The 26031-nt window shown below is 44.7% G+C and overlaps 1 protein-coding gene across 1 annotated transcript; it reads left to right on the top strand.

Moving 5' to 3' along the window:
* The first annotated feature begins 1501 nt into the window (after nt 1-1501).
* Nucleotides 1502-25439, top strand: LOC115422240 (titin-like). The gene is made up of 13 exons (XM_030138446.1): nt 1502-1727; nt 3837-4046; nt 6191-6372; nt 7666-7864; nt 15627-15722; nt 17058-17135; nt 17206-17361; nt 17452-17474; nt 17595-17719; nt 18757-19118; nt 20718-22439; nt 23527-23649; nt 24894-25439. The coding sequence occupies exons 1-12, from the start codon at nt 1716-1718 to the stop codon at nt 23611-23613; spliced, it is 3252 nt and encodes a 1083-aa protein (XP_029994306.1). The 5' UTR covers nt 1502-1715; the 3' UTR covers nt 23614-23649; nt 24894-25439.
* Nucleotides 25440-26031: the final 592 nt, after the last annotated feature.

Below are 26031 nucleotides of genomic sequence, written 5' to 3'. Positions count from 1 at the left end.
AAATCTTGGACGTCTTTTTTGGAAATTCTCCATAAAATTACATCTGATCAGAAACAGCTGGTCCCATAATCAGACTTACTTCTCATCTTTTGATTCCAAATGAAACCGTACGATCAAATATTCAGTTTTTAGTCCGACGGGGGACGGTGGACTATTGGGATCAGCTGACGTCTGTTAACATTTTATCAGTCATCATCCCAAAGCTTCAGTCAGAATGAGGTGAGCTTTGCTGTGAACATCTTTGGTTTAAGGTCTACCAAGTTTATTCAAAGAATTGGGAATACTGATTTTTGAATTTTTAATGAATTTTTTAATTGTTCCAAATCTCCATTGCTTTATAATGGAGACATTTCAAGTGTTAGAACTTGAACAGTTGAAGATATTTATCTAATTACTATTGATAATAGATAGGAAGTCACATATGGGCTTTCATTTGGTGCCATGACCTTTGACCTTCAGTGACCTGGAAAGGTCAACTAAAGTCAGTGAATGTCTTTAAATGTGCCGTTGGACGACAGGAGCCCTGGTCCTGTTTTGATCAGTAGGTCATAATCCGTAATAATGATGATCAATAATGATCTGTGCGAACCCATTTAAAACATGTCTACGTCCACCTTTTGGGCCACGACCCACCAGTTGAGGAAACCGTCAGTTCAACAAAGGTCACAAAGAAACTACATATGAAAGAGTAAAATGTCAACTATAAATCATCTGTAATAATTATTGAATTAACTTTTGTTTCATTTATACCACAAACATAATAATAATAATAATAATAATAATGATGATGATAATAATAATGATGATGATGATGATGATGATAATAATAATAATGATAGAATAATGAACTAAACACCTTTAAATGACCTCAGATTTCATCCACCTTTTCTTTTTCTTAAACTCGTTCATTTTCTCAGTTTAAATGTGATTTATTTATATTATTAATAATTCTATTGTAAATAAAATCAGCAGATTTCATTCGGTTTATGTACTTTTTACAGTGTCCCAGTTTTTTTTAGGAGCAGATGTAATAATGTGGATGGAAGATGAAGAAAAGTGGAAACAAAAACAGAATAAATACATTTAAAAAAGGCTCCAAATGAAAAAAGCTTCAGTTCTGGGCTCAGGCTGAGGGGGCTGGACTGTCCACCACTAGAGGGCAGTAAAACATCACACATTCACCCTTCAAAGGGTCACAGGGGACCACAGCTGAGATCTGGGAATGCTGACCCGGGTCGACCCGGTTCTGGTGTTTGACCCGGTTCAATCCGACCCGTTAAGCGGCGCCGTGGGTGTCGTCAGGTCTCTGGGGTCGAGGCCGTGTGTGTTTGTAACAGTAGAAAGAGCACGGCCTGGTCCACGGTCTTAATCTGTCCACATTCCAGAAACCTGATCCAGACTCAGACCGGGTCCCCGGAGTCTCTGAGTCCTGGTCCATGATCAGACTGACAAACTGAACCACACGAACCCTGGAGCCAAGACACAAGAAAACCACCACAGACCAGGGACCTGGAGAAGAGGGACCTGGACCTGGACCTGGACCTGGACCTGGACCTGGACGGATCCTGCTTTGTTTCATCTCGTCCTTTTGTTGAACTGATCGACTTGGACGTGGTCTTCCTCCAGACCCTGGACCGGACTCTGGTCCTGCTGCTTCTATGTGAACACAGACATAAGGAACCTGAAACCCGAGGAACCTGGTTCTGTCAGAACCCATGCAGAGGAAGGTGAGTGAGCACGGTGGTTCTGTGGGTGTTCATGTCTCAGATCTAAAAAAAAAAAACAAAAACCAGACGATGGATCATCACTAACATCCTCAGGAAAGTCCATGTTTAGGAGAACCGGTCCATTACAGCTGGGGTACCCTACCCCCAGGGTACTGGACATGTTTTATAAAACTCCATTAAATCAGCCACATTTACTGAATATAAAATAAATAAATAGAATTAACACTGAACTATAAAACCAAATACATGCATACAATGGTTTATTGTTGGAAACTTTGACGAAGACATTAGATTTGATATGATTCAAAATGAGGTTTATTTGAGTAGATAAAGAATTATTTTATGTTGATAAAAGGTCATTTGTAATTAATGACCAGTTTATTGCATTTTGCTTATCAGTGACAGAGTTTCAGTTATATTTTAGACCAAATGTACTGTGAAAAATGTGTCATTTTTAATATATTAGTTAAATATATGTGTGTTTGTTTATAAAGTTTTGTGAATATAACAGACTCCTGTGGAACAGGACACATTTGACTCAAAATGCTGAAGGGAGAGTTGGGGGTACTTGGATTAAAAAAAAGTCTATTCAGGGCACTCCGCTGTAAAAAGTTTGAGAACCACTGGGCTAGGGGACCCAGTCCTTTAGGGGACCTGGTCCATGAGGGGGACCCGTTCCTTTAGGGACCCGGTCCAGTCTGTGTCTGTGAGTCTGATGTGCTGCTGGTCTTTCATCACATGGACACGTTTCAGCTCCCTAAACTCAGGTCTGTTGATGAAACATCAGGTCTTGAATCCAGTCAGATTCAGATTCTTTTCCTGAGTTGAAGAAACCAGACGTTTTATTTTGACATTAAAGACCAGAACCATCAAAGACCCGAACCATCAAAGACCAGAACCATTAAGACCAGAACCATCAAACACCAGAACCATTAAGACCAGAACCATCAAACACCAGAACCCATCAAACACCAGAACCATCAAAACACCAGAACCATGAAGACCAGAACCAGGGGTCAGCAACCCTGGTCCTCCAGAGCCATTATCCTGCATGTTTTAGATGTATTCCACTTCCAGCACACCTGACAGGCGTTGTCATTCTTCTACAGAGCCTGGATGACAGGCTTATCATTTGAATCAGGTGTTGGAAGAGGAGTACATCTAAAACATGCAGGATAATGGCTCTGGAGGACCAGGGTTGGACCCCTGACCCAACCATCTGCTGATCTAAGCTGTTTAATTCCTGCTGATCCACTAACCCTATCAATCCATGTCAAACATTGGTGTCAAATACAGTTCTTCATCTTTTCAATGGTCATCAGATTGACCATATTTGGATGTTCAGAGGTCTGTAGTTCCATGGAAACACCGGCATCTTCTCCAACATTGATTCACCGTAAAACCCATGGAGTTGGATCAGACTAAACTGTGACAGTTCAGACTTTGTTGGATTCAAACTGATTTTGAGTTCAGCTGTTGAAGACACAAACCACAGAAAGCAGAGCTAAGCTAACAGAGCTAAGCTAACAGAGCTAAGCTAACAGAGCTAAGCTACAGGGTGTGGTCTGTGCTGTACCTCATGAGTACACAACCATTAAAGTGAAACTTAAGACACTCTCTCTCTCTCTCTGACACCAGTCTTTACAGTCGGTTCACCGTTGGGTCCAGTGGTCTGGGTCGTGTTCTGGGTACAGTGGTTCTGGCCGGTCATAGTGGTTCTGGGTCCATGGTCTGGTCCCAGTGGTTCTGGGTCTAAGTGTGTTCTGGGTCCAGTGGTTCTGGGTCTACGTGTGTTCTGGGTCCAGTGGTTCTGGGTCTAAGTGTGTTCTGGGTCCAGTGGTTCTGGGTCCAGTGGTTCTGGGGTCTAAGTGTGTTCTGGGTCCAGTGGTTCTGGGTCTAAGTGTGTTCTGGGTCCAGTGGTTCTGGGGTCTAAGTGTGTTCTGGTTCCAGACAGACCGGGCCCATCAGATCCTCATAGACCCGCTTTAATGAGTCCACATGTCGGTTTCCCGCGTTCGCTTCAGGTGTATTTGTGTGCGTTTGGCGGTAACACGTCTTTCCCTGTTGCTAAGCGACCACTGGCTCTTTAACGGGTCTCCTCCGTTGTAGGAGGAGCTGAGGTCGGGCGGGTCGGACACGCCCCTGAGCGCCGACCTGAGGTGCCTCCAGGGCGGAGTCGGCGCCGAGCGGGAGGCGGCGCTCACGTCCCTGGAAAAACAGCTGATCTGCCCCATCTGTGTGGAGCTGTTCACCAAACCTGTGGTCATCCTGCCCTGCCAGCACAACCTGTGCAGGAGCTGCGCCAACCTGCTCTACCAGGTACACCTACCCACAATGCACCTGTACACCTACCCACAATGCACCTGCTCTACCAGGTACACCTACCCACAATGCACCTGTACACCTACCCACAATGCACCTGCTCTACCAGGTACACCTACCCACAATGCACCTGTACACCTACCCACAATGCACCTGCTCTACCCAGGTACACCTACCCACAATGCACCTGTACACCTACCCACAATGCACCTGCTCTACCAGGTACACCTACCCACAATGCACCTGTACACCTACCCACAATGCACCTGCTCTACCAGGTACACCTACCCACAATGCACCTGTACACCTACCACAATGCACCTGCTCTACCAGGTACACCTACCCACATGCACCTGTACACCTACCCACAATGCACCTGCATGTAGGACTAGACCAGGACCAGGACAAGAACTGGGACTGAGACTGGGACCAGGACCTGAACGAGGACCAGGACAAAGACCAGGACCAGTGTCCTCTGTGTCTGCTTTGATCCTGTTGGTGGGTCGGTCCAGACCCTCGTGGACCACCTGGACCCCATCGTCCCCCTGGTGGGCGTGGCTGTGTGGGTGGGCGGGGCTTCTTGGTGTTCCGTTTCATTCACTGGTTCCTGAGGTTCTGACCCTTCAGCATCAAAACCACATCTGAGTTGGATTCATTTAACATTTATTTAACCCTTAAAGTAACAAAACAAACACAAACAGCCAAAGTGATCTATAAAATCTGTAAAAATGAAGAAAAAAATCAAATAAAATGAATAGAAATGAACTAAATAAAAAATAAATCGACAAGTTTGTGACGTAATAAGGTGGAATGTGTTTGTTTTTCTGTTCAGTTCATGAGATTTGACTAAAAAAGACACTTTTTCTTCATTTTCTGTTTTGATAAAATAACCTTTGAATTACTCTGAGTTTTAATGAACATCTACATGATCAAAGATTAAACATAGAAAATACAGGATTTACACTGAAGACATGGAAAATACAGAGAATAATATCAGAATAAATAGAGATAATGATTAATACAAGATAAATAGGGAGGAAACTTCATTTGGAACTGACACTAAAGTATGAACTGGATCTGGAAGAGTTCGACCACAGGCAGTCTGGACCGATACAGAAACATACGAAACAGAGACGAAAACAAGAAAACGATATACAGAAAACATACGAAAACAGATACGAAAACATACGAAAACAGATACGAAAACATACGAAAACATACGAAAACAACGAAAACATACGAAAACAGATACGAAAACTACGAAAACAGATACGAAAATATACGAAAACAGATACGAAAACATACGAAAACAGATACGAAAACATACGAAAACAGATACAAAAATTTACGAAAACAGGTGAAAACCTTCTTATTTCCATTGATCAGAAACATAATCAAACTGGACTGAATCACAGATCATGTGATGAATGTGAGTTTAGTTTTATTCTAACGAACGTTTGTGTAAAAAAGAGGAAACGACAAGAACAAATGGAAACAAACAGACTCCAGTGGAGTGGGCGGGGCATCAGTGCCCACAGCTCCACCCCTGATCCCGGCAGCAGCTTAGGCTTAACAGCCTCTATTTCAGGAGCTGAACTCCCATCAGCCCCTGCTCATCTGACCTGTCAATCATTTTATGTGCCTCTGATGATCTGCCTGTGGTCCACGGTTCAGGTCTACAAGAGGACACACAAACCAACAAATACACAAACAAACAAACAACAAAAAGCACACAAACAAAAATATTTGTAGACACACAAACAAATAAACAAATAATTAATAAACAAACAATAAGCAGACAAACTGATAAATAAACAAATAGATAAATAAACAAGCAAAGAAACAAACAGTAAACAGACACAAAAACAACAGGAAACCAAACCCATGTTTGTTCGTGTGTTGACGTCAGATCATTCAGTGGTAGCTGGTGTTTGTTTGTTTGTTTGTTTGTTTGTTGTTTGTTTGTTTGTTTGTTTCTCGGGGTGGATGGGTTCTACCAGGGGAAGCGGGTTCTTCACCCTGGGACTCGTTTGGAACATTTCATTCATTCTTTAGCGACTGCAGCTAATGCTGGAACTCCCATCATGCATCAGTGCACCTGCCTCCTGCTGACAGACTGATGTTGTGTTGGTCTGTTTCAGCCGTCGCTGTTCCAGGCTCGGACCACCATGATGGTCAACAGCGGCCGCTTCCGGTGCCCGTCCTGCAGACACGAGGTGGTTCTGGACCGCCACGGCGTCTACGGGCTGCAGCGGAACCTGCTGGTCGAGAACATCATCGACGTCTACAAACAGGAAGTCAGCAACGTCAACAACACCAGCAGGTGAAGAAACACACAAAAGACACAAACAAAGCAACAAAGGAACAAAACAGCCAAACGGATCAAACAAATGAACAAAAACAAGAAATAAATAAACAAAATGATAAATAACATGAACAAAGTAAAGCACAAACAGAATAAAACTGAAGAAAAAAGAATAAAATAAGCCAAAAAAATAGAAAAATAAATGAATTAAATAACAAATGAACAGAAACTAATAAAGTCAAATAAATAGAAATGAACAAATAAGGATGTAGATGTTGTTTTTGTTTAGTTAATTATATAGTTTCAAGAAATAAACACTTATATTACACACACACACACACACATATATGTATATATGTATGTATATATGTGTGTGTGTGTATATATATATATATATATATAATATATATATGTATATATTGTGTGTGTGTATATATATATATATATATGTATATGTATATGTTGTGTGTGTGTGTGTGTATAGATATATATATATATATATATATATATATATATATATATATATATGTATATATATACACATATACATGTATATATATACACATATATATAAACCTTTGAATTTAATCTGAGCTTTAATGAACATTTATTTGGTCAGTGAATTCAGTTCAGAAAAATAAAGGATTTACACTGAATAATGTCAATACAGTCAATAACATTATAATACTAGAAGCACTCGGAGAGCGCAGACCTCCGCCAAGGCTGATCAGTGGCCCCCCCCCGTGGGGCCCCCCCCCCCCCGATCACCACCAAAATTTAATCATTTCTTCCTTATCCCATTTCCAACCAACCCTGAAAATTTCATCCAAATCTGTCCATAACTTTTTGAGTTATGTTGCACACTAACAGACAGACAAACAGACAAACCCTGGCAAAAACAGAACCTCCTTGGCGGAGGTAAAAATTATAATAACATAATAAATGGAGATAAACTTCACTTATTAAAGGTTAAATGTAGAGAAGTCGCCACAAAAATAATTTTAGGTTGAAAGGGTCAATAAATAAAAGTCTGACAGCGTTAAATCATCTGTAGGTGTTTTTTTTTTCTTCTTCAAAAACACAAGAAGGTTTTTTTTGCTCTTGCTTCATTTATTGAATTTTATTCACTTTATTTGTTATTTTTCGATTGTTTCGTTAAGTTCTGCTCATATTTGTCTACTTTCTGTTCATTTAAATCATTTTAGAACCAAATCTTCTCCAAACGGTTTCTTCTTGTTCTTTGTGACGGAGCTTCAGTGTCTGTGTTTTTATCGTTCACCTGTTTTTAAACTCCACCTGTTGTCGGTTTAGCCCCGCCCCTCCTCCTCCTCTTTCTCCTCCTCCTCCTCTTCCTCCTCCTGCTGAGATGACGTGTTCAGATCATGAAGGTGAGAAGGTGAACATCTACTGCCTCACCTGCCGCCGGCCCACCTGTTCTCTGTGTAAGGTGTTCGGTTCCCATCAGTCCTGCACCGTGGCCCCGCTGACCCACGTCTACGAGCAGCAGAAGGTAAACCTGGACCGCCTTAAAAGACCCAGACCGCCTTAACCGACCTGGACCACCTTAACTCAGACCACCTTAACAGACCTGGACCGCCTTAACTCAGACCACCTTAACAGACCTGGACCGCCTTAACTCAGACCACCTTAACAGACCTGGACCACCTTAACTCAGACCACCTTAACGGACCTGGACCGCCTTAACTCAGACCACCTTAACCGACCTGGACCGCCTTAACTCAGACCACCTTAACAGACCTGGACCGCCTTAACTCAGACCACCTTAACAGACCTGGACCGCCTTAACTCAGACCACCTTAACCGACCTGGACCACCTTAACTCAGACCACCTTAACGGACCTGGACCGCCTTAACTCAGACCACCTTAACCGACCTGGACCACCTTAACTCAGACCACCTTAACGGACCTGGACCGCCTTAACTCAGACCACCTTAACAGACCTGGACCGCCTTAAAAGACCCAGACCGCCTTAACCGACCTGGACCACCTTAACTCAGACCACCTTAACAGACCTGGACCGCCTTAACTCAGACCACCTTAACAGACCTGGACCGCCTTAACTCAGACCACCTTAACCGACCTGGACCACCTTAACTCAGACCACCTTAACGGACCTGGACCACCTTAACTCAGACCACCTTAACGGACCTGGACCGCCTTAACTCAGACCACCTTAACCGACCTGGACCACCTTAACTCAGACCACCTTAACAGACCTGGACCACCTTAACTCAGACCACCTTAACAGACCTGGACCACCTTAACTCAGACCACCTTAACAGACCTGGACCGCCTTACCTAGGGCGTCTCAAAAATCACTTTTCTGTTCAGATCACGGTGTCATTTAAACCAGTTAATCTCCAACATGATAATAGCCCCCCCCCTAAACATTTCAGCAAAATCCATCAATGTTTGACACCCCCCCCCCGCCCCTCCGCAAAGTATGAAGGGCCCATCAAAAAACGGCAAAAACGCTCATTTTCACCCAGAAAATCACATATAATGAGGGCTTAAATGTCCATAAATGGCTTTTTCTGGTATTTTCCAGCGTCTCTGTAATATCAGCTTCATAGTTTATTTATCAGGTGATAGATAAGTGAAAATAAGGTGATTTTAAGATGAAATAACTCAATCATAGGCTAAAAACTGGAAATAGAAAGAAGCTCAGAACAGTAAATCTAATTGAACCCAATGTCTGTTTTCTAAACCCCCTTTTCAGCAAAATACAGGTTTGAGTTCCAGACAAATTCAGCTGAACACTGAAATAAGGTAAATAATAAGGATAAATACAAGATTTAAGGGTGCATAAATCAAAGACTTTAATGATGACATGGTTCTGATCATCTGGACATACTGTTATCCATGTGCAGTTCACAGTTTATTCACATGTTACTGGCTCTACAGTTTCTCTTCCATTTCATTCTGTTAAACTCTGGTAGTTGGATTCTGTAGAACCATGTTCCTCTGTGGGTTCTATCCACTGCACTGGCATCGTCTGGGACGTCCTGAACACCTGTTTCTGCAGCAGCGTTAACCACAGACAGCTCCAACAGAGAGCTCATTCATTTTCTGAACCCACTTTATCCTCACTGGGGTCACAGGGGCGGAGCCTATCCCAGCTACATAAGGATGAAGGCGGGGTTTACCGTGGACATGTGACCAGTTCATCACAGACTGAACATATAGAGACAAACACACACTGTCACATTCACACCTATGGGCATGGATGGTGGGAGGAGCCAGAGTACCTGGAGAGAACATGCAAACTGCACACAGAAAGGTCCCACCCCCATGGACTAAAGGTCCCACCCCCATGGACTAAAGGTCCCACCCCCATGGACTAAAGGTCCCACCCCCATGGTGGTGTTGGAATGGACCCCCGGACCTTCTGTCTGTGGGACACCAGGTCTGTCCTCTGCACCACTGTGTCGTCCTCATTTGTCTGTACTGTGGCTCCTCCTCCCACTGCTCTGGGGGGGCTTCCATCCATCCCCCATCCATGCCTAGAAGGTCAGATATCAGCCAGGACTGGACTGGGGTCCCAGATCCTCCAGGTCAGGACTGGACTGGGGTCCCAGATCCTCCAGGTCAGGCTTCTGTCCATGCCTCTGGTGAACCCTGCAGGTCTGGGCTGGTCTGCAGTTGTGTTGCCATGGCTGCTTTGGTTTCTGTTGGTCCTTCTGTATCAGACAGCCTTAGTACCACAGGAGACTCAGGCAGGTACCACATGTGACGCAGTATGGACGTCTTCGTTTGCCGTTTGGAGTCATATCTGCACAGGACATTTTCCAGAGGAAAACAGATGAAACCTGTTGCGGACTTCAGGGGGCTGTAGTTATTGTGGATGACATACTGGACCAAAGAAGAACATGATGCCAACCTCTGAGCCACGCTGGAACCAACAAGAGGATGAGGAGTGTGTTTGAACCCAGAGAAGAGCGTCGTATGTGCACAGAAGTAAACTGACATGTGGGGACATTCAGCCTGATCCAAAGACCATAGAAGACATGCCGCCCCAGAAAACAAAACCAGCTGAGACTGTCCCAGGGACGGTAAACTGCTGGTCCAGATTCGCTCCAGGTTTATCAGAAGTCAACGCTCCACTGGACCATCTGCTAAAACAGGAAGTTGAATTTGTGTGGGACCAAACTCACCAGAGAGCATTTCAGCCGATGAAAGATCTGATCACACGAGCGCCTGGTCCAATACTGAGCTGTTCTGACGACATGAAGGCAGTGCACCTGCAGGTGGACGCATCTGAACATGACCTGAACTAATGCAGGAGGACAGACCCACAGCTTATGCTCCAAGTCCCCCACCCCAACACAGACCAGGTATGCCCAGACCGACAAACCGCTTTGTGCAGTTCTGTTCAGGTGGAGGTGATTCCAAACCTGCATCTGTGGCAGAAAAGTTGTTGTGGAGTCTGAGCACAAACCTTTGGAATCTGTTCGACAGAAACTTATCTCATGTGCACCTGCTCACCTTCAACACATGTTCCTACAACTACAGTGATACCATACTGAAATCACACACCGCCCAGGGAAAGACACACCTGTGGCTGACACGCTGTCACGGAAACCACTGAAGGACGATGACGGCCAGTTCAGCAGGGGCGTGGATGAACAGGGTCAGCCCAGGAGGAGAAGTTTACCAGTGAGTGACAACAAACTTAAAGAAATACGAGCAGCGACGGAAAATGACACATGTACACGTTCAGACCGACCTGCAGATTTCTGGAACTACAGAGACGAGATTTCCTGCAACGACGGCGTTCTGTTTAAAGGAGACAAAATCATTGTGCATCAACCTTAAGACGGAACATTCTGCAAAAACCCACATTGGACACATGGGAATGGAGAGGAGCAAACAGAGCCAGGGACGCCCTCTGCTGGTCAGGTGTGGGTGAAGACAACACTGCCACTGGTGAGAACTGTCCCATACGCCAGGAACGGCGTTCATCAAACCCAGCAGAACCTCCCATATGTCACCAGGTTCCAGAAAGACCCTGGCAGGGTGAAGCATCCGACCTCCTCACACGGAAAGGAGGAGAATATGTTTTCACTGTCGACTGTTACAGCCGCTGTTTTCAACTAGAATAGAATAGAATAGAATAGAAGCTTCATTGTCATTGCATAATAAATACAACAAAATTGCACATGCCCCCCCCCCCCCCCCCATAAAAAAAACACAAATAACATTCATACGACACACTTCCCACTCATAAATCCATTCAACAAACACACTGAAACACATCAGTATTAAAATACTTCTATAAAAAAGTGCATCTGTATAAAAGTCCTCTGGCTTGGATGTTAAAGTGACTGTGGTGTGTGCTGCTGCTTTAGGGAGTGGACGACTTTGTAAAAAAACTGTTTATGAGTCTGGTGGATGTGATGTGTGTCCTGTGTGGTTTCCCTGAAGGCAGGACGGTGAACAGGAGATGACCGGGCTGAAGTGTCTGTGCTGGTGGTCCTGGCTCTGGTGGGAACAGGAGATGGTCACGTCCTGAAGTGAGGGAAGAGGACAGCCCATGACTGTATCTGCAGATCTTCCCATCCTCTGCAGTGCTCTTTGGTCTGCCTGCAGACCAGGCCGTTCCACTGTATGTTAAGATGCTTTCGACAGCAGAGGGGTCAAAGGTCACGGCAGCCTCTTACAGAAGACACAGACTTTATAACTCCACTAGAGGCTCAGTTGTCAAAAAGTTGAAAGCTGTGTTTGTGAGACAGTGTTGTTGAAAAGTTCATCTCTGACGATGGCCCACAGTGCAGCTCACAGGAGTTTAAAGCTTTTCCAGCTTCGTGTGACGTCGAACACGTCACGTCGAGCTCATATTATCTGCAGAGGACTGTGAGAAGATCCAGATCCAGACTGGAAACAGCCCACACAGAAAACTGAGCCACACTCGTCTGTTCTGAGCCGTGGCTCAGGTGGTAGAGCGGGTCGTCCAATAACTGAAGGGTTGGCAGTTCGAATCCCGCTCTGTCCTGGTCAGTCCGTTTTGTCCTTGGGCAAGACACTTCACCCCCCCTGCCTCCAGTGCCACTCACACTGGTGTATGAATGTGTGGTGGTGGGAGGGGCCGTAGGCACAGACTGGCAGCCACACTTCTGTCAGTCTGCCCCCCCCCCCCCCCACAGGTCCCCCCAGAAGAGCTGGAGGAGGAGTCTGAGGAGAGGGAAGTCTGGGCGTCCCTGCTTAGACTGTTACCCCCGTGACCCGGCCCCGGATAAGCGCTGGATAATGGATGGATGTTAAAATCATTTTAGGTCAATTCAATCTAAAGTGGATCAAAACCAGTAAAATATGATCATAATAACCTATAAATAATGAAAACTGCAAATTTTCCTCTTTGTTTTAGCGTAAAAAAAGGAAAATTTAAAAAAAAAAACAAAAGTTACATTTACAGACTATCAAAAAATATGAACAACCTGAAATGTCTTAAGAGAAGTCTGTGGAATTTTAACAATATTCTGCCTGGTACTAAATCTTTCAGTTGTGATGCACATGTGTAACTGATCAACTTAGGCCTAATATTGTAAACACTGCACTTTTTTTCTGAAGAATTTTCAGGTTGTTCATGTTGTGTTCAAGTACGGTTCGTAGGTCTAAACATTTTCATCATGGAATTTTACTTTTTTCACTCCAAAACAGAAACCTTTGGAGTTGACATTATTTATCAGTTCTTATTATTTAAATCCTTTTCCTGGTCCAGCCCACTTCAGATCAGATTCAGCTGAAAGTGGAACTGAACTAACATGAGTCTGACAGCTCCGCTCTACTACGGCCGCAGCGTCAGACCACTGACCACTCCACCAGGAGACCACGTCCACTCCACCAGGAGACCACTGTCCACTCCACCAGGAGACCACGTCCACTCCACCAGGAGACCACTGTCCACTCCACCAGGAGACCACGTCCACTCCACCAGGAGACCACGTCCACTCCACCAGGAGACCACGTCCACTCCACCAGGAGACCACGTCCACTCCACCAGGAGACCACTGTCCACTCCACCAGGAGACCACGTCCACTCCCACCCAGAGCCTGAGCTGTGGAAACCTGCCGTCACTCTTCAACCTGCTGACACCGAACACTCGTACACCATTCACACTGGAGAAGGAACCGACAGCATCTGATAAACGCCCAGGCACCACCAACACCCACTGAACCTGTGTGTGAACGGTTCCTCTGAACCTGTGTGTGAACGGTTCCTCTGAACCTGTGTGTGAACGGTTCCTCTGAACCTGTGTGTGAATGGTTCCTCTGAACCTGTGTGTGAACGGTTCCTCTGAACCTGTGTGTGAACGGTTCCTCTGAACCTGTGTGTGAACGGTTCCACTGAACCTGTGTGTGAACGGTTCCTCTGAACCTGTGTGTGAACGGTTCCTCTGAACCTGTGTGTGAACGGTTCCTCTGAACCTGTGTGTGAACGGTTCCACAACAGCCTCAACCAGATGTGACTTTTATATTTTTTTTAATCTGGTTTTTATTGGAAAAGGAGCAAACTGTCCCTGCATTAACATTCATACATATGACATCTATTAGAGTCCTTTTTGTTTTTCTTATTTTATACGTGCAACAGTGTCAAACAAAAAAACAAAAAACATATGAACTGAGTGCTTACAGTTTTGGTATTTCTCACTTAAAAAAAGACTATCACAGCTCTCAGTACCTCTGAGTTCTTTAACCTTTTCATGCATGAATTATGAGAACCTTATAGTTGAGTTTTGGTTTTTTTAGTGTTTTTATTCCTCCTTTGGTATGAAAAAAGCAATGAGATTGAGTTTTTTTTTTTTTCATAGATTTACAAAAATGTCCACTCAGCTACACCATGAATTTTATTCTTGAAGCAAAGAAACATGTATTTAAAACCCAATATGATAAAGTGATCTGAAAACAGTCAAATGAAACCATGTTTAATGCAGCTAATCTGATGTTTTCTCACATTTGAACATATTCTAATACTAGTTATTACTCACTTCATGGAGATAATATGCAAAAAATAACAATTAACAATTGATTTCCACTCAAGAACCAATCAAGAACAGTACAGTTCCAGTACTGGTCTGAATGTCAGTGTATGAGATGGTGCATGAGTGTCCACTGTGTCGGCTGATGTGGAACTAAAACAACTAAACCCATGAATATACAAGAGAACAGCTGCAGAAGAACTGTCCACTGGAGTGAGCACTGTGCATGAAGGGGTTAAACATTCCACATGTTTATGCAAAAGTAAAACATTCATAAAGAATAAAGAAAAAATATACAGGGAGATGATAAAGAAGAAATTCTCAGTGAGACAAATTCTGGGCGGTTAGAGGATACAAACTGAATCCATTTGTCCCAAATATGGTCAAATGTATCCCTCTGGATTCTGAGAAAGTAAGTTAATTTTTCCATTTTGAAAATTTGCCAGACGGTCTGGTACCAGTCTTCTGCAGATGTGACTTTTAAGGACACGAGTACGCTGCACACTAACACCGACACTTTACCGACGACTAGACCAGGTCGTTCTGTCAAACCAAGAAATGTCCTTGACCTGTGATGAGTCGACGGCTTCCCTCTGTGAACCAGTCACTCTGTTGTTGTCCTGGTGTTTGTTCTAGTTTGGTTTCAGGAGTACACCACAGGTCTATATGTTCTGTTTGTCTCCTTCTGAAGCTAAATGTTCCTAAACTCTGTAATGCAGTGACCTGCTGAATGACTGACACTACTGTTCCTGCTTCATACATTAGAAACTTTTACTGGTGAACGTATCGTCCAGTGTTAATGTGGAGACTTTGCACTTTGCACTGTTTATGGTTGCATTCAAAAAAAAAAAAAAAAAAAAGGAGATGTCATATTGTTGCTGTTTTGTCCCTCTGTACTTACTGTAGAGGCAGTAGGAGTGAGGCATTGTGGGATGTGCAGTCAGAAAAAATGTACGCTGGTGAGCGAATGTACGAGTGGCAATAAAAGGCACATGGAACTGTCAGAAGACGAGTTTATTTATGAATGCACAGAACATTACAACAACAACAACAACAACAACAACAACAATAATAATAATATAGTTCATATTAGTTCATAATCTTCAGTAAATTTGCATCTAATCATTGATTAAGAATGAATCAGATTAAAATAAATGAATTTTATATTAAAACCATTATCATTAACCAGTGACAGAACCGTTGGTGGAACCGTTGGTGGAACCGTTCTGGTTAACGGCTGTAAATGTCTGATGACGCTGCTGTTTGTTGGTCAGGTGGAGCTGAATGAAGGTTTATCGTCTCTGGCTGCGTTCAGCGACAAACTCCAGGCGTTGATCGCAGAACTGGAGCAGAGCTGTCGCAACGTTGAGGTACGAAAAAAAAACAACAACAACCACCACAGCTGTTTGGAATCAGTCCAACTAGAACCACATCAACAGTTCTGTTTTTGTTTGTTTGTTCTGTTTGTTTTGTTTTCTTCTGTTTGTTTTGTTTTCTTCTGTTTGTTTTGTTTTCTTCTGTTTATTTTGTTTTCTTCTGTTTGTTTTGTTTTCTTCTGTTTGTTTTGTTTTCTTCTGTTTATTTTCTTCCGTTTGTTTTCTTCTGTTTGTTTTGTTTTCTTCTGTTTGTTTTTGTTTTCTTCTGTTTGTTTTGTTTTCTTCTGTTTGTTTTGTTTTCTTCTGTTTATTTTGTTTTCTTCTGTTTGTTTTGTTTTCTTCTGTTTATTTTGTTTTCTTCTGTTTGTTTTGTTTTCTTCTGTTTGTTTTGTTTTCTTCTGTTTGTTTTCTTCTGTTTGTTTTCTTCTGTTTGTTTTGTTTTCTTCTGTTTGTTTTGTTTTCTTCTATTTGTTTTTGTTTTCTTCTGTTTGTTTTGTTTTCTTCTGTTTGTTTTCTTCTGTTTGTTTTGTTTTCTTCGGTTTGTTTTTGTTTTCTTCTGTTTGTTTTTGTTTTCTTCTGTTTGTTTTCTTCTGTTTGTTTTGTTTTCTTCTGTTTGTTTTGTTTTCTTCTGTTTGTTTTTGTTTTCTTCTGTTTGTTTTCTTCTGTTTGTTTTTGTTTTCTTCTGTTTTGTTTTCTTCTGTTTGTTTTGTTTTCTTCTGTTTGTTTTCTTTTCTTCTGTTTGTTTTTGTTTTCTTCTGTTTGTTTTCTTTTCTTCTGTTTGTTTTTGTTTTCTTCTGTTTGTTTTTGTTTTCTTCTGTTTGTTTTCTTTTCTTCTGTTTGTTTTTGTTTTCTTCTGTTTGTTTTCTTTTCTTCTGTTTGTTTTTGTTTTCTTCTGTTTGTTTTGTTTTCTTCTGTTTGTTTTTGTTTCTTCTGTTTTGTTTTCTTCTGTTTGTTTTTGTTTTCTTCTGTTTGTTTTGTTTTCTTCTGTTTGTTTTGTTTTCTTCTGTTTGTTTTGTTTTCTTCTGTTTGTTTTCTTCTGTTTGTTTTGTTTTCTTCTGTTTGTTTTCTTTTCTTCTGTTTGTTTTCTTCTGTTTGTTTTGTTTTCTTCTGTTTGTTTTCTTTTCTTCTGTTTGTTTTTGTTTTCTTCGGTTTGTTTTCTTTTCTTCTGTTTGTTTTTGTTTTCTTCTGTTTGTTTTCTTTTCTTCTGTTTGTTTTTGTTTTCTTCTGTTTGTTTTCTTTTCTTCTGTTTGTTTTTGTTTTCTTCTGTTTGTTTTCTTTTCTTCTGTTTGTTTTTGTTTTCTTCTGTTTGTTTTCTTTTCTTCTGTGCAGGAGGTCTATGCGATGCAGAAACAGCTGGTTTCTCAGAAGTTCGACCGTTTGTTCTCCATCGTGGACGAGCGTCGTAAGGTGAGTTTGTTGTCGTAGAAATGCGTCGTCGTGGTTTTTCGTTAGTGCTTGAACGTCGTCGTCTCTGAAGGCGATGATGGAGCGAATCACGTCGGAGCAGGAGGAGAAGACAGGCCACGCCCAGGCGCTGGTGCGTTGCTATGGAGACACGGCGGAGGCCAACAGGAAACTGATGGAGAGGGCGTCCAGCAGCATGGAGGACCCGGACACGGCGGCCTTCGTCCAGGTCAGAGGTCACCGCTGACCCTCCACAGGTCCAGTCCACGTCCATATGTTTATACGTTTAACCGGGTCTTCGTTTCTTTCGTCCAATCAGAATTCACGGGAGCTGATCTCCAAGTGAGTACCGACTCTTCTACAGCCTCGTTCTGGTTGGAACGTCATGTGATCAGCGTCTGCAGAACACGTTCCAGGTTCGTTCTACTTGGAGGTTTGTTGTGTTTGTGTTTTCGTCGTCAGAGTAACGGCGGCGGCGTCCTCCTGTCCGACGGAAACGCTGACGCCAGGCTTCGAGAACATGAACCACTACACCTTTAACTTCAGCCAACAGGAGGAGGTTCTGCAGAACATCGACTTCCCCAGAGGTAAAGGTTCTCGATACGCACCGACACGGACACGAATCCACTGAAAAAACACCCAACTGGTAGAAACACAAGGAGAGAAGAACCACAGTAGAACCACAGTAGAACCACAGTGGAACCACAGTGGAACCACAGGGGAACCACAGTAGAACCACAGTGGAACCACAGTGGAACCACAGTAGAACCACAGTGGAACCACAAGGGAACCACAGTAGAACCACGGTGGAACCACAGGAGAACCACAGTAGAACCACAGTAGAACCACAGTGGAACCACAGGGGAACCACAGTAGAACCACGGTGGAACCACAGTGGAACCACAGGAGAACCACAGTAGAACCACAGTGGAACCACAGTAGAACCACAGTGGAACTGCAGTGGAACCACAGTAGAACCACAGTGGAACTGCAGTGTTGTTCCATGGCTGTTTGACTGTGGTTCCACTGTGGTTCCACTATGGTTCCGCTGTGTTTCCACTGTGGTCCCATTGTATTTCCATTGTGGTTCTGCTGTGGTTCTGCTGTGGTTCCGCAGTGCGGCTGTCTCCTAACCCGTGTTCCTCTTCTTTCCAGTCCAGAAATAGCAGCAGCTGCTCTTTCAGAACAGGACTTTCCCTCCTCGGTGCCAAAAATAACTGACTGACATCTGAGCTCGACTAGAACCCTGGTCCTGGTTCTAATTTTACTCCACACATAATTATAATTTATGTTCTGTGATGATCTCCCACAGATTTATGTCGTGTTAATGAATGTTATTGCGATAAAAGCGTGGTTCTGCTGTCCACTCCAGCGGTCGTAAGTTTCCTTCTGTAAATGCTGGTCAGTGTTCTCTTGTCAGGTCAGTGACATGTTCTTGGGCGTTCCTCATGTTCTAACAGAAAGCACAGTGTTGTTTCCTTGAACAGATGAGTCGTCTCCATGGAGACGGAGCTGAACGTGTAGTTTATGACCAACAGGGGGCGCCAAAGAAGAACACACGTCCAGACAGAACCTAATGTTGTTGAACAGACTTTGAGTTTCAGCTGGAGTTCTGTCTCTGCAGTTGAGGAGGATGTTCCTGAAGAACCAGAACCAGAAGAAACCCCCACCCAGGACCCAGACCTTCAACCCCCCCAGGAAACCTCCCTACAGAACCCAGACCCTGAACCTGGTCCAGAAACCCTGAAGGAACCGACCCAGGGGACACAGGAACCAGTTCACATGAGACCAGCGGCTCCGGTCCAGATGTGGGACTCTGAGGAACCTTCAGTCCTGCACCTGGACCCTGCAGGTCCACATCCAGATCCAGGTCCAGATGAGGGGGTTCCAGGTCAGAGACAGGACTCAGAACCAAGAAGAACTGAACCAGAACCAGTTAAAGAGAAGAACATGTGCCAACAGCAGGAGGGAATGAGCACACTGCAGGTACACAACTGACACACAACAGACACACAACTGACACACAACTGACACACTGCAGGTACACAACTGACACACAACAGACACACAACTGACACACTGCAGGTACACAACTGACACACAACAGACACACTGCAGGTACACAACTGACACACAACAGACACACAACTGACACACTGCAGGTACACAACAGACACACAACTGACACACAACTGACACACTGCAGGTACACAACTGACACACAACTGACACACTGCAGGTACACAACTGACACACAACAGACACACAACAGACACACTGCAGGTACACAACTGACACACAACAGACACACAACAGACACACTGCAGGTACACAACTGACATACAACAGACACACAACTGACACACAACTGACACACTGCAGGTACACAACTGACACACAACTGACACACTGCAGGTACACAACTGATGCACTGCAGGTACACAACTGACACACAACAGACACATAACAGACACACAACAGACACACTGCAGGTACACAACTGACACACAACAGACACATAACAGACACACTGCAGGTACACAACTGACACACAACTGACACACAACAAACACAAAACACACACACACAACTGACACACTGCAGGTACACAACTGACACACAACTGACGCACTGCAGGTACACAACTGACACACAACAGACACAAAACACACACACAACTGACACACAACTGACGCACTGCAGGTACACAACTGACACACAACACACACACAAAAGACACAAAACACACACACAACTGACACACAACTGACACAGTGCAGGTACACAACTGACACACAACTGATGCACTGCAGGTACACAACTGACACACAACAGACACACAAGTGACACACAACAGACACAAAACACACACACAACTGACGCACTGCAGGTACACAACTGACACACAACTGACGCACAACAGACACACTGCAGGTACACAACAGACACACAACAGACACACAACTGACACACAGCAGACACACAACTGCCGCACAACTGCCGCACAACTGCCGCACAACTGCCGCACAACTGACACACAACTGACACAGACACACAACAGATGCGCAACTGACATACAACTGATGCACAACTGACACACAAAAGACACACAACTGACACAGACGCACAACTGATGCACAACAAACGCACAACAGATGCACAACAGACACACAACTGACACACAACTGACACACAGCAGACACACAACTGACACACAACTGACACAGACACACAACAGATGCACAACTGACATACAACTGATGCACAACTCACACACAAAAGACACACAACTGACACAGACACACAACTGACGCACAACAGATGAACAACTGACACACAACTGACACAGATACACAACAGACACACAACAGACTGGTGTGTTCAGTATGTAGTGTTGTTCTCCAGTTTGACCTCTGACCTCTGTGTCCGTCTGTTTAACACTGTTTATTATCATGTAAACATAATGAACCACTGGTTGAATCCGACTCCAGAAGAAGACGAAGCACTTGTGCGTTTGTTCAAACACAGACGTAGAATCTGTGCATTTATGAACATACGGCTCCTGTCACTTCCTGCACATGTTAGTGTGAAGGTGGAGAAGCAGAGGAAGATCAGGATGACAGGGATGAAGATGATGGAACAGAGGTAGAGGAGGAGACCAGGACCGGGACCAGCCCTGATCCAGCAAAAACCCTGCAAGACGTCACCACCACAGAGATGATGATACACAAAGCAGAACCTGACCCGGACATGGCACCACGCTCCAGGGCCCACGCCTCCGATCAAACCCTGGAACAAGCCCCTGGAAATCTACACCAAACACCTGAAAACCAGGTTGAACCACCAAAGAATCAATCCCAAACTGAAGAAGATCCATCCCAACCACCTCAGAAGCAACCTGAATCAGAGACACTATGCCAGATATCTGAAGATCAATGCCACACATCTGAAAACCACGTCAAACCCCATGAAAATCAATCCCAAATGTACCAATACCAGTTTGAACCACTTAGAGATCAATCCCAAACAGAAGATCAATCCCAAATGGCAGAATATCAATTCCGACCTCCTCCGAATCAACCAGAATCAGATAATCAATCCCAAACACTTGAATATCAAACTCAAATGCTTAAAAATCAAGCCCAGACACTTGAAGATCCAACCCAGACTCCTGAGAACCAGCCTGAACTACCTGAAAATCAACCCACAACAGCAGATGAACCCCAAACATCTGAAAATCAATGGTTTTCACCTAAAAATCAATCCCAAAACCCAGCTCTGGTCAATATGGAGCTGACTGGACCAGATGCAGAAGAAGCCGGTGAAATCCAGGAGGAGGACAGGTCAGACGAGGCAGAGGAGTCGAAGGAGGAGAACTCAGGCTGTGGAGAAGAAGAAACGAGCACAGAAGGAAAAGGTGAAGAGCTGGGGATTGATGCCTCTGGGTTTGATGTGAAGTCTGGGTTAGATTATCTGGATGAAGGATGTGATGGAAACGATATGAATGACCAGGCGGTGTCCAAGGTAACGTCTGAGGAGGTGGCACTGAAGGAGGTATCCAAGGAGGTGGCATCCAAGGAGTTGTCTGAGGTAGCGGCGTCTGAGGTGGTGGTGTCTGAGGAAGTGGTGTCCGAGGAGGTGGTGTCTGAGGAGATGTCCGAGGAGGTGGTGTCTGAGGAGGTGTCCGAGGAGGTGGTGTCTGAGGAAGAGGTGTCCGAGGAGGTGGTGTCTGAGGAAGTGGTGTCTGAGGAGGTGTCCGAGGAGGTGGTGTCTGAGGAAGTGGTGTCCGAGGAGGTGGTGTCTGAGGAAGTGGTGTCCGAGGAGGTGGTGTCTGAGGAGGTGTCCGAGGAGGTGGTGTCTGAGGAAGTGGTGTCCAAGGAGGTGGTGTCTGAGGAAGTGGTGTCCGAGGAGGTGGCGTCCAAGGAGGTGGCCTCCGAGGTGGTGACGTCTAAGGAGGTAGCATCCAAGGTGGTGTCTGAGGCAGCGGCATCCAAGGAGGTGGCGTCCAAAGAGGTGGCCTCTGAGGAGGTGCCAAAGGAGGTAGCTTCCAAGATGGTGTCTGAAGAGGTGGCATCTGAGGAGGTGTCAGAGAAGGTAGCGTCTGAGGAGGTGGCATCCAAGAACACATCCAAGGAGGTGGAGACTGAGGAGGTGGAGACTGAGGACGTGTCAAAGGAGGAGGCGTCCAAGGAGACGTCCAAGGAGGTAGCGTCCCAGGTGTCCAGTTCAAAGTTGACAGAAAACAAGGAGGAGCGTGAAGTAGAGGAGGGTGTTGAAGGACAGGTGAACTCCTTTGTGTCCCTTCAGGTTAGTGTCGTCTGGTTTCACTTTCGACTTCCTCATCATCGACCGTATGTTTCACTTCATCCAGCTGCTGCAGATGTGGCCACGCCTCCACAGCACCGCCTCCGTTCTCATCGTCTGTTTGGTGTTTGATGCTTCGCAGTATCACTGTTCCAACCCGACACTGCTTCAGCACTTCCACTGTTTGTCTTGTTTGAAATCCCCCTCAGGCGACAGAATAAAACAAACCACAGTATACTTGTGCAAAACAACGCAAAAATGGTCAATATTTAAAGACGTGATAATGTGCCACAAAAAACAGACAATCTATCCCACACCTGAAAATCAATCCCAAATAGCAGAAAATTTACACATTCCCCCAAGAATCAACCTCACCTCCAACACCTGAAAATCAGTTCCAAATTGGTGATCGTCCTAATTCCAACAGTCACCTACGAATCAACTACAAAACACTTGAAAATGATCCCAACATCTAAAATCAATGACACATGACAGAAAATCGACCCCAACAACCTAGATATCAACCTCAAACACCTGAAAAATCAATCCCAAACTTCTACAAATCTATACCAAAAGCTGATAATTGGTCCCACTCACCCAGAAATCAGTCCCAAACACTTGAAAATCACCCACATCTGTCTTTAAATCCGTCTAAAACAGCAGAAAAACTGCTCCAACCATGTTGTGATCAATCACCAGATCTATCCCGGCCTCCACACCAAAGCCATGGTTCCATTTGACTGGATTTGTTTGAGACGGTTGAAAACCATGTGAAGCTGTTCAGTCTGTAGATGTGACTTTAAACAAGTTTTTAATCCTTAAATGTCAAGACCATGATGGGAAACAGGACTGTGGGGTTTGATGCCGGACAGATCTCCATGACGATGTTCTAGGTTTTCCTGCGTTTCCTTCATCTGTCTTTGCCTGTTGTTGTCCAAGCGCCGTCCATCTTGTTTCCATGGTTCTACTCGGTTCCTTCCATCTCCGCGTTCCGTCTGTTTGTTCTCATTCGTCCGTTCATCCAGTCGTCTCTTCCCATTCTGTCCCGTGTCTCCATGGTCTCTTCACGTCCGTCTCCGTGGTTCTTCAGGCCGTCACTCTGCTCTTCTACCTGTTGGCCTTCCTGCTCATCCTGCAGAGGGTCTGGGGTTACATCGGCTGTTTCATCCTCACATAACATCATCTGGAGACACGTCATCCTCACTGAGCACAGGTACACCGCACCTGCATCCACAACCGCCTGAACCCTGAACCCTGACCCCACCTGCATCCACAACCGCCTGACCCCTGAACCCTGAACCCTGACCCCTGACCCCTGAACCCTGACCCCTGAACCCTGAACCCTGACCCCACCTGCATCCACAACCGCCTGAACCCTGACCCCTGAACCCTGACCCCTGACCCCACCTGCATCCACAACCGCCTGAACCCTGACCCCTGAACCCTGACCCCTGACCCCACCTGCATCCACAACCACCTGAACCCTGACCCCACCTGCATCCACAACCGCCTGAACCCTATCCCTTTCCCTAACCCTGACCCTAGGTACACTGCACCTGCATCCACAACTGCCTAAACCTTGAACTAACCCTAACCCTGAACCTAACCCTGAACCTAACCCTGAACCCTGTCTCAGTTCTAATTCTACTACTCAGACTAAAACAAACCTCTGTACAACAGATATTTATCAAATGTAAAAACTCCTAAAACGATGCTGGAGGTAAATTCAGATTAGAAAAGTGTCTCAGTGTTCAATAGGTGGATTTTCTAAAGTTGACATTAGCAGGTGAATATCCGCTGACACCTGGTGGCAGAGCTGAGTAATTACAGAACCCTCTGTTTACACTGAACATATAAACTGAGAACGGTCATTTATCAGATCATAATCAGCCCTGGTGCGTTTACTGTCACTGATCAAACACATCAGATTAGACTGTTTACATGATCAATAATCAGATACTGATCAGATCATCAGTGTAAACAGGGTCAGTGAAGGGGTTTTACCGTATTTGAATGTTCTCACTACAGCTGTTTGGGTGTGGTCTATCCAGTGGGTGGGTGTGGTTTACTTAGTAGGTGGGTGTGGTGTATTGGGCAGGTGGGTGTGGTCTATCCAGTGGGTGGGTGTGTTTTACTTAGTAGGTGGGTGTGGTGTATTGGGCAGGTGGGTGTGGTCTATCCAGTGGGTGGGTGTGGTTTACTTAGTAGGTGGGTGTGGTGTATTGGGCAGGTGGGTGTGGTCTATCCAGTGGGTGGGTGTGGTTTAATCAGTGGGTGCGTGTGGTCTACTGGACAGGTGGATGTGGTCTATCCGGTGTGTGGGTGTGGTTTATTGAGTGGGTAGGTGTGGTCTAATGGGCAGGTGAGTGTTGTCTACCCAGTGGGTGGGTGTGGTTTAATCAGTGGGTGTGGCTTCTTTATAACCATCTGAGTCTCTGATGTGGATCTCTGGTCCAGATGGAGACCGAGGGGAGGATCCCTGCCCAGACCGGCCCCTCCCCCTGCTCCGGCCCCTCCCAGGCTCCTTGTCGGCCCGCCTTCTCCTTCTCCTGGCTCCACTCGCTCCACAAGTAGAAGTAGAACCCGTGGAAGTTCTGCCTGGGATCCGGATCCGGTTCAGACCAGTACCCAGTCCAGCTCAGACCTGCTCCGGTCCACAGTGGTCCAGCTGGTCCAGCTGGTCCAGGTTTAGGTTCTGTTTAGTTTGAGTCTGTTTTCCGCGTGCATCGGTGGTTTTCTTTTCCTTTTGTTTGACTTTTGCTTTCGTTTGAGTTTTTCTTCCTTTGACTTTTATTCAGTTCAACATGAATCACTGACACTGAAGGAGGCGGGACCTGCACCTGTCAATCAGAGGGGTTTTACTTTTTAGTTTTTCCCAGTTTTCTGTCATTTTCTTTCAAACTGAGCATCAGATCTGATTTGATTCAGTTGTTGTTTTCTTTTTTTGACATAAACTGGCGGTGAACGGCAGTTACCAACGTTCAGATCCACTTACATTCACCAGAGCCCTAATGGGGGGGGGGGGGGGGGGGGGGGTCAGCGGTCCCAGGGGGTGGTGGTGGTTAAAATTCAGTCAAAGAAACTTGTCAGGTCCAGACATAAAAAAAACAAAACAAAAACTTTATTCCTCCTCATTTACCAAAAGATGACATGAATTTCCATATTGTTCACATTGTTACTGATTCTTTGTCAAACTGTTGTTGAATTAAACCACGTCATGAAACTCATGAACTTTATCCACTGGTTTTGCAGAAACTTTCGCTGTTTTTTTCTTCTTTATGTCCGTTTTGTCACGTTCCATGTTTTATTATTCATGTCCCTCCGTTATAGTTCACATCCCTTCGCTGAAGTCAACATTTTCCAACTAGGGAGATGAATTCACACGTCACATTTGAGTGTTTTACATCTTCACAGACTCACTGTGGTCAGTTTTTATAGTTCATAGAAGACACTGGGATTGAAGGTTTTATTGTTTTTAATCATTAAATATTGTTTTCAAGTGTAGAAACGATACAAAACCATACAACCATTATTAAACAAATGGAAATAAAAGTTTCTCAAATACAGACGAAGGACGTGTGGATCCAGATCAGAC

The sequence above is a fragment of the Sphaeramia orbicularis genome, chromosome 7, assembly GCF_902148855.1.
Source record: "Sphaeramia orbicularis chromosome 7, fSphaOr1.1, whole genome shotgun sequence".
Lineage (NCBI taxonomy): Eukaryota > Metazoa > Chordata > Actinopteri > Kurtiformes > Apogonidae > Sphaeramia > Sphaeramia orbicularis.
Note: the sequence above shows the minus strand (reverse complement) of the source record. Positions and strands in the feature narration are given on the sequence as shown.

Coding starts and splice junctions, on each gene's coding strand:
- LOC115422240 (XM_030138446.1), top strand. Junction 15,723..17,057: donor AGAGCTGTCGCAACGTTGAG/GTACGAAAAAAA, acceptor TCTTCTGTGCAG/GAGGTCTATGCGATGCAGAA. Junction 22,440..23,526: donor ACTCCTTTGTGTCCCTTCAG/GTTAGTGTCGTC, acceptor GTGGTTCTTCAG/GCCGTCACTCTGCTCTTCTA.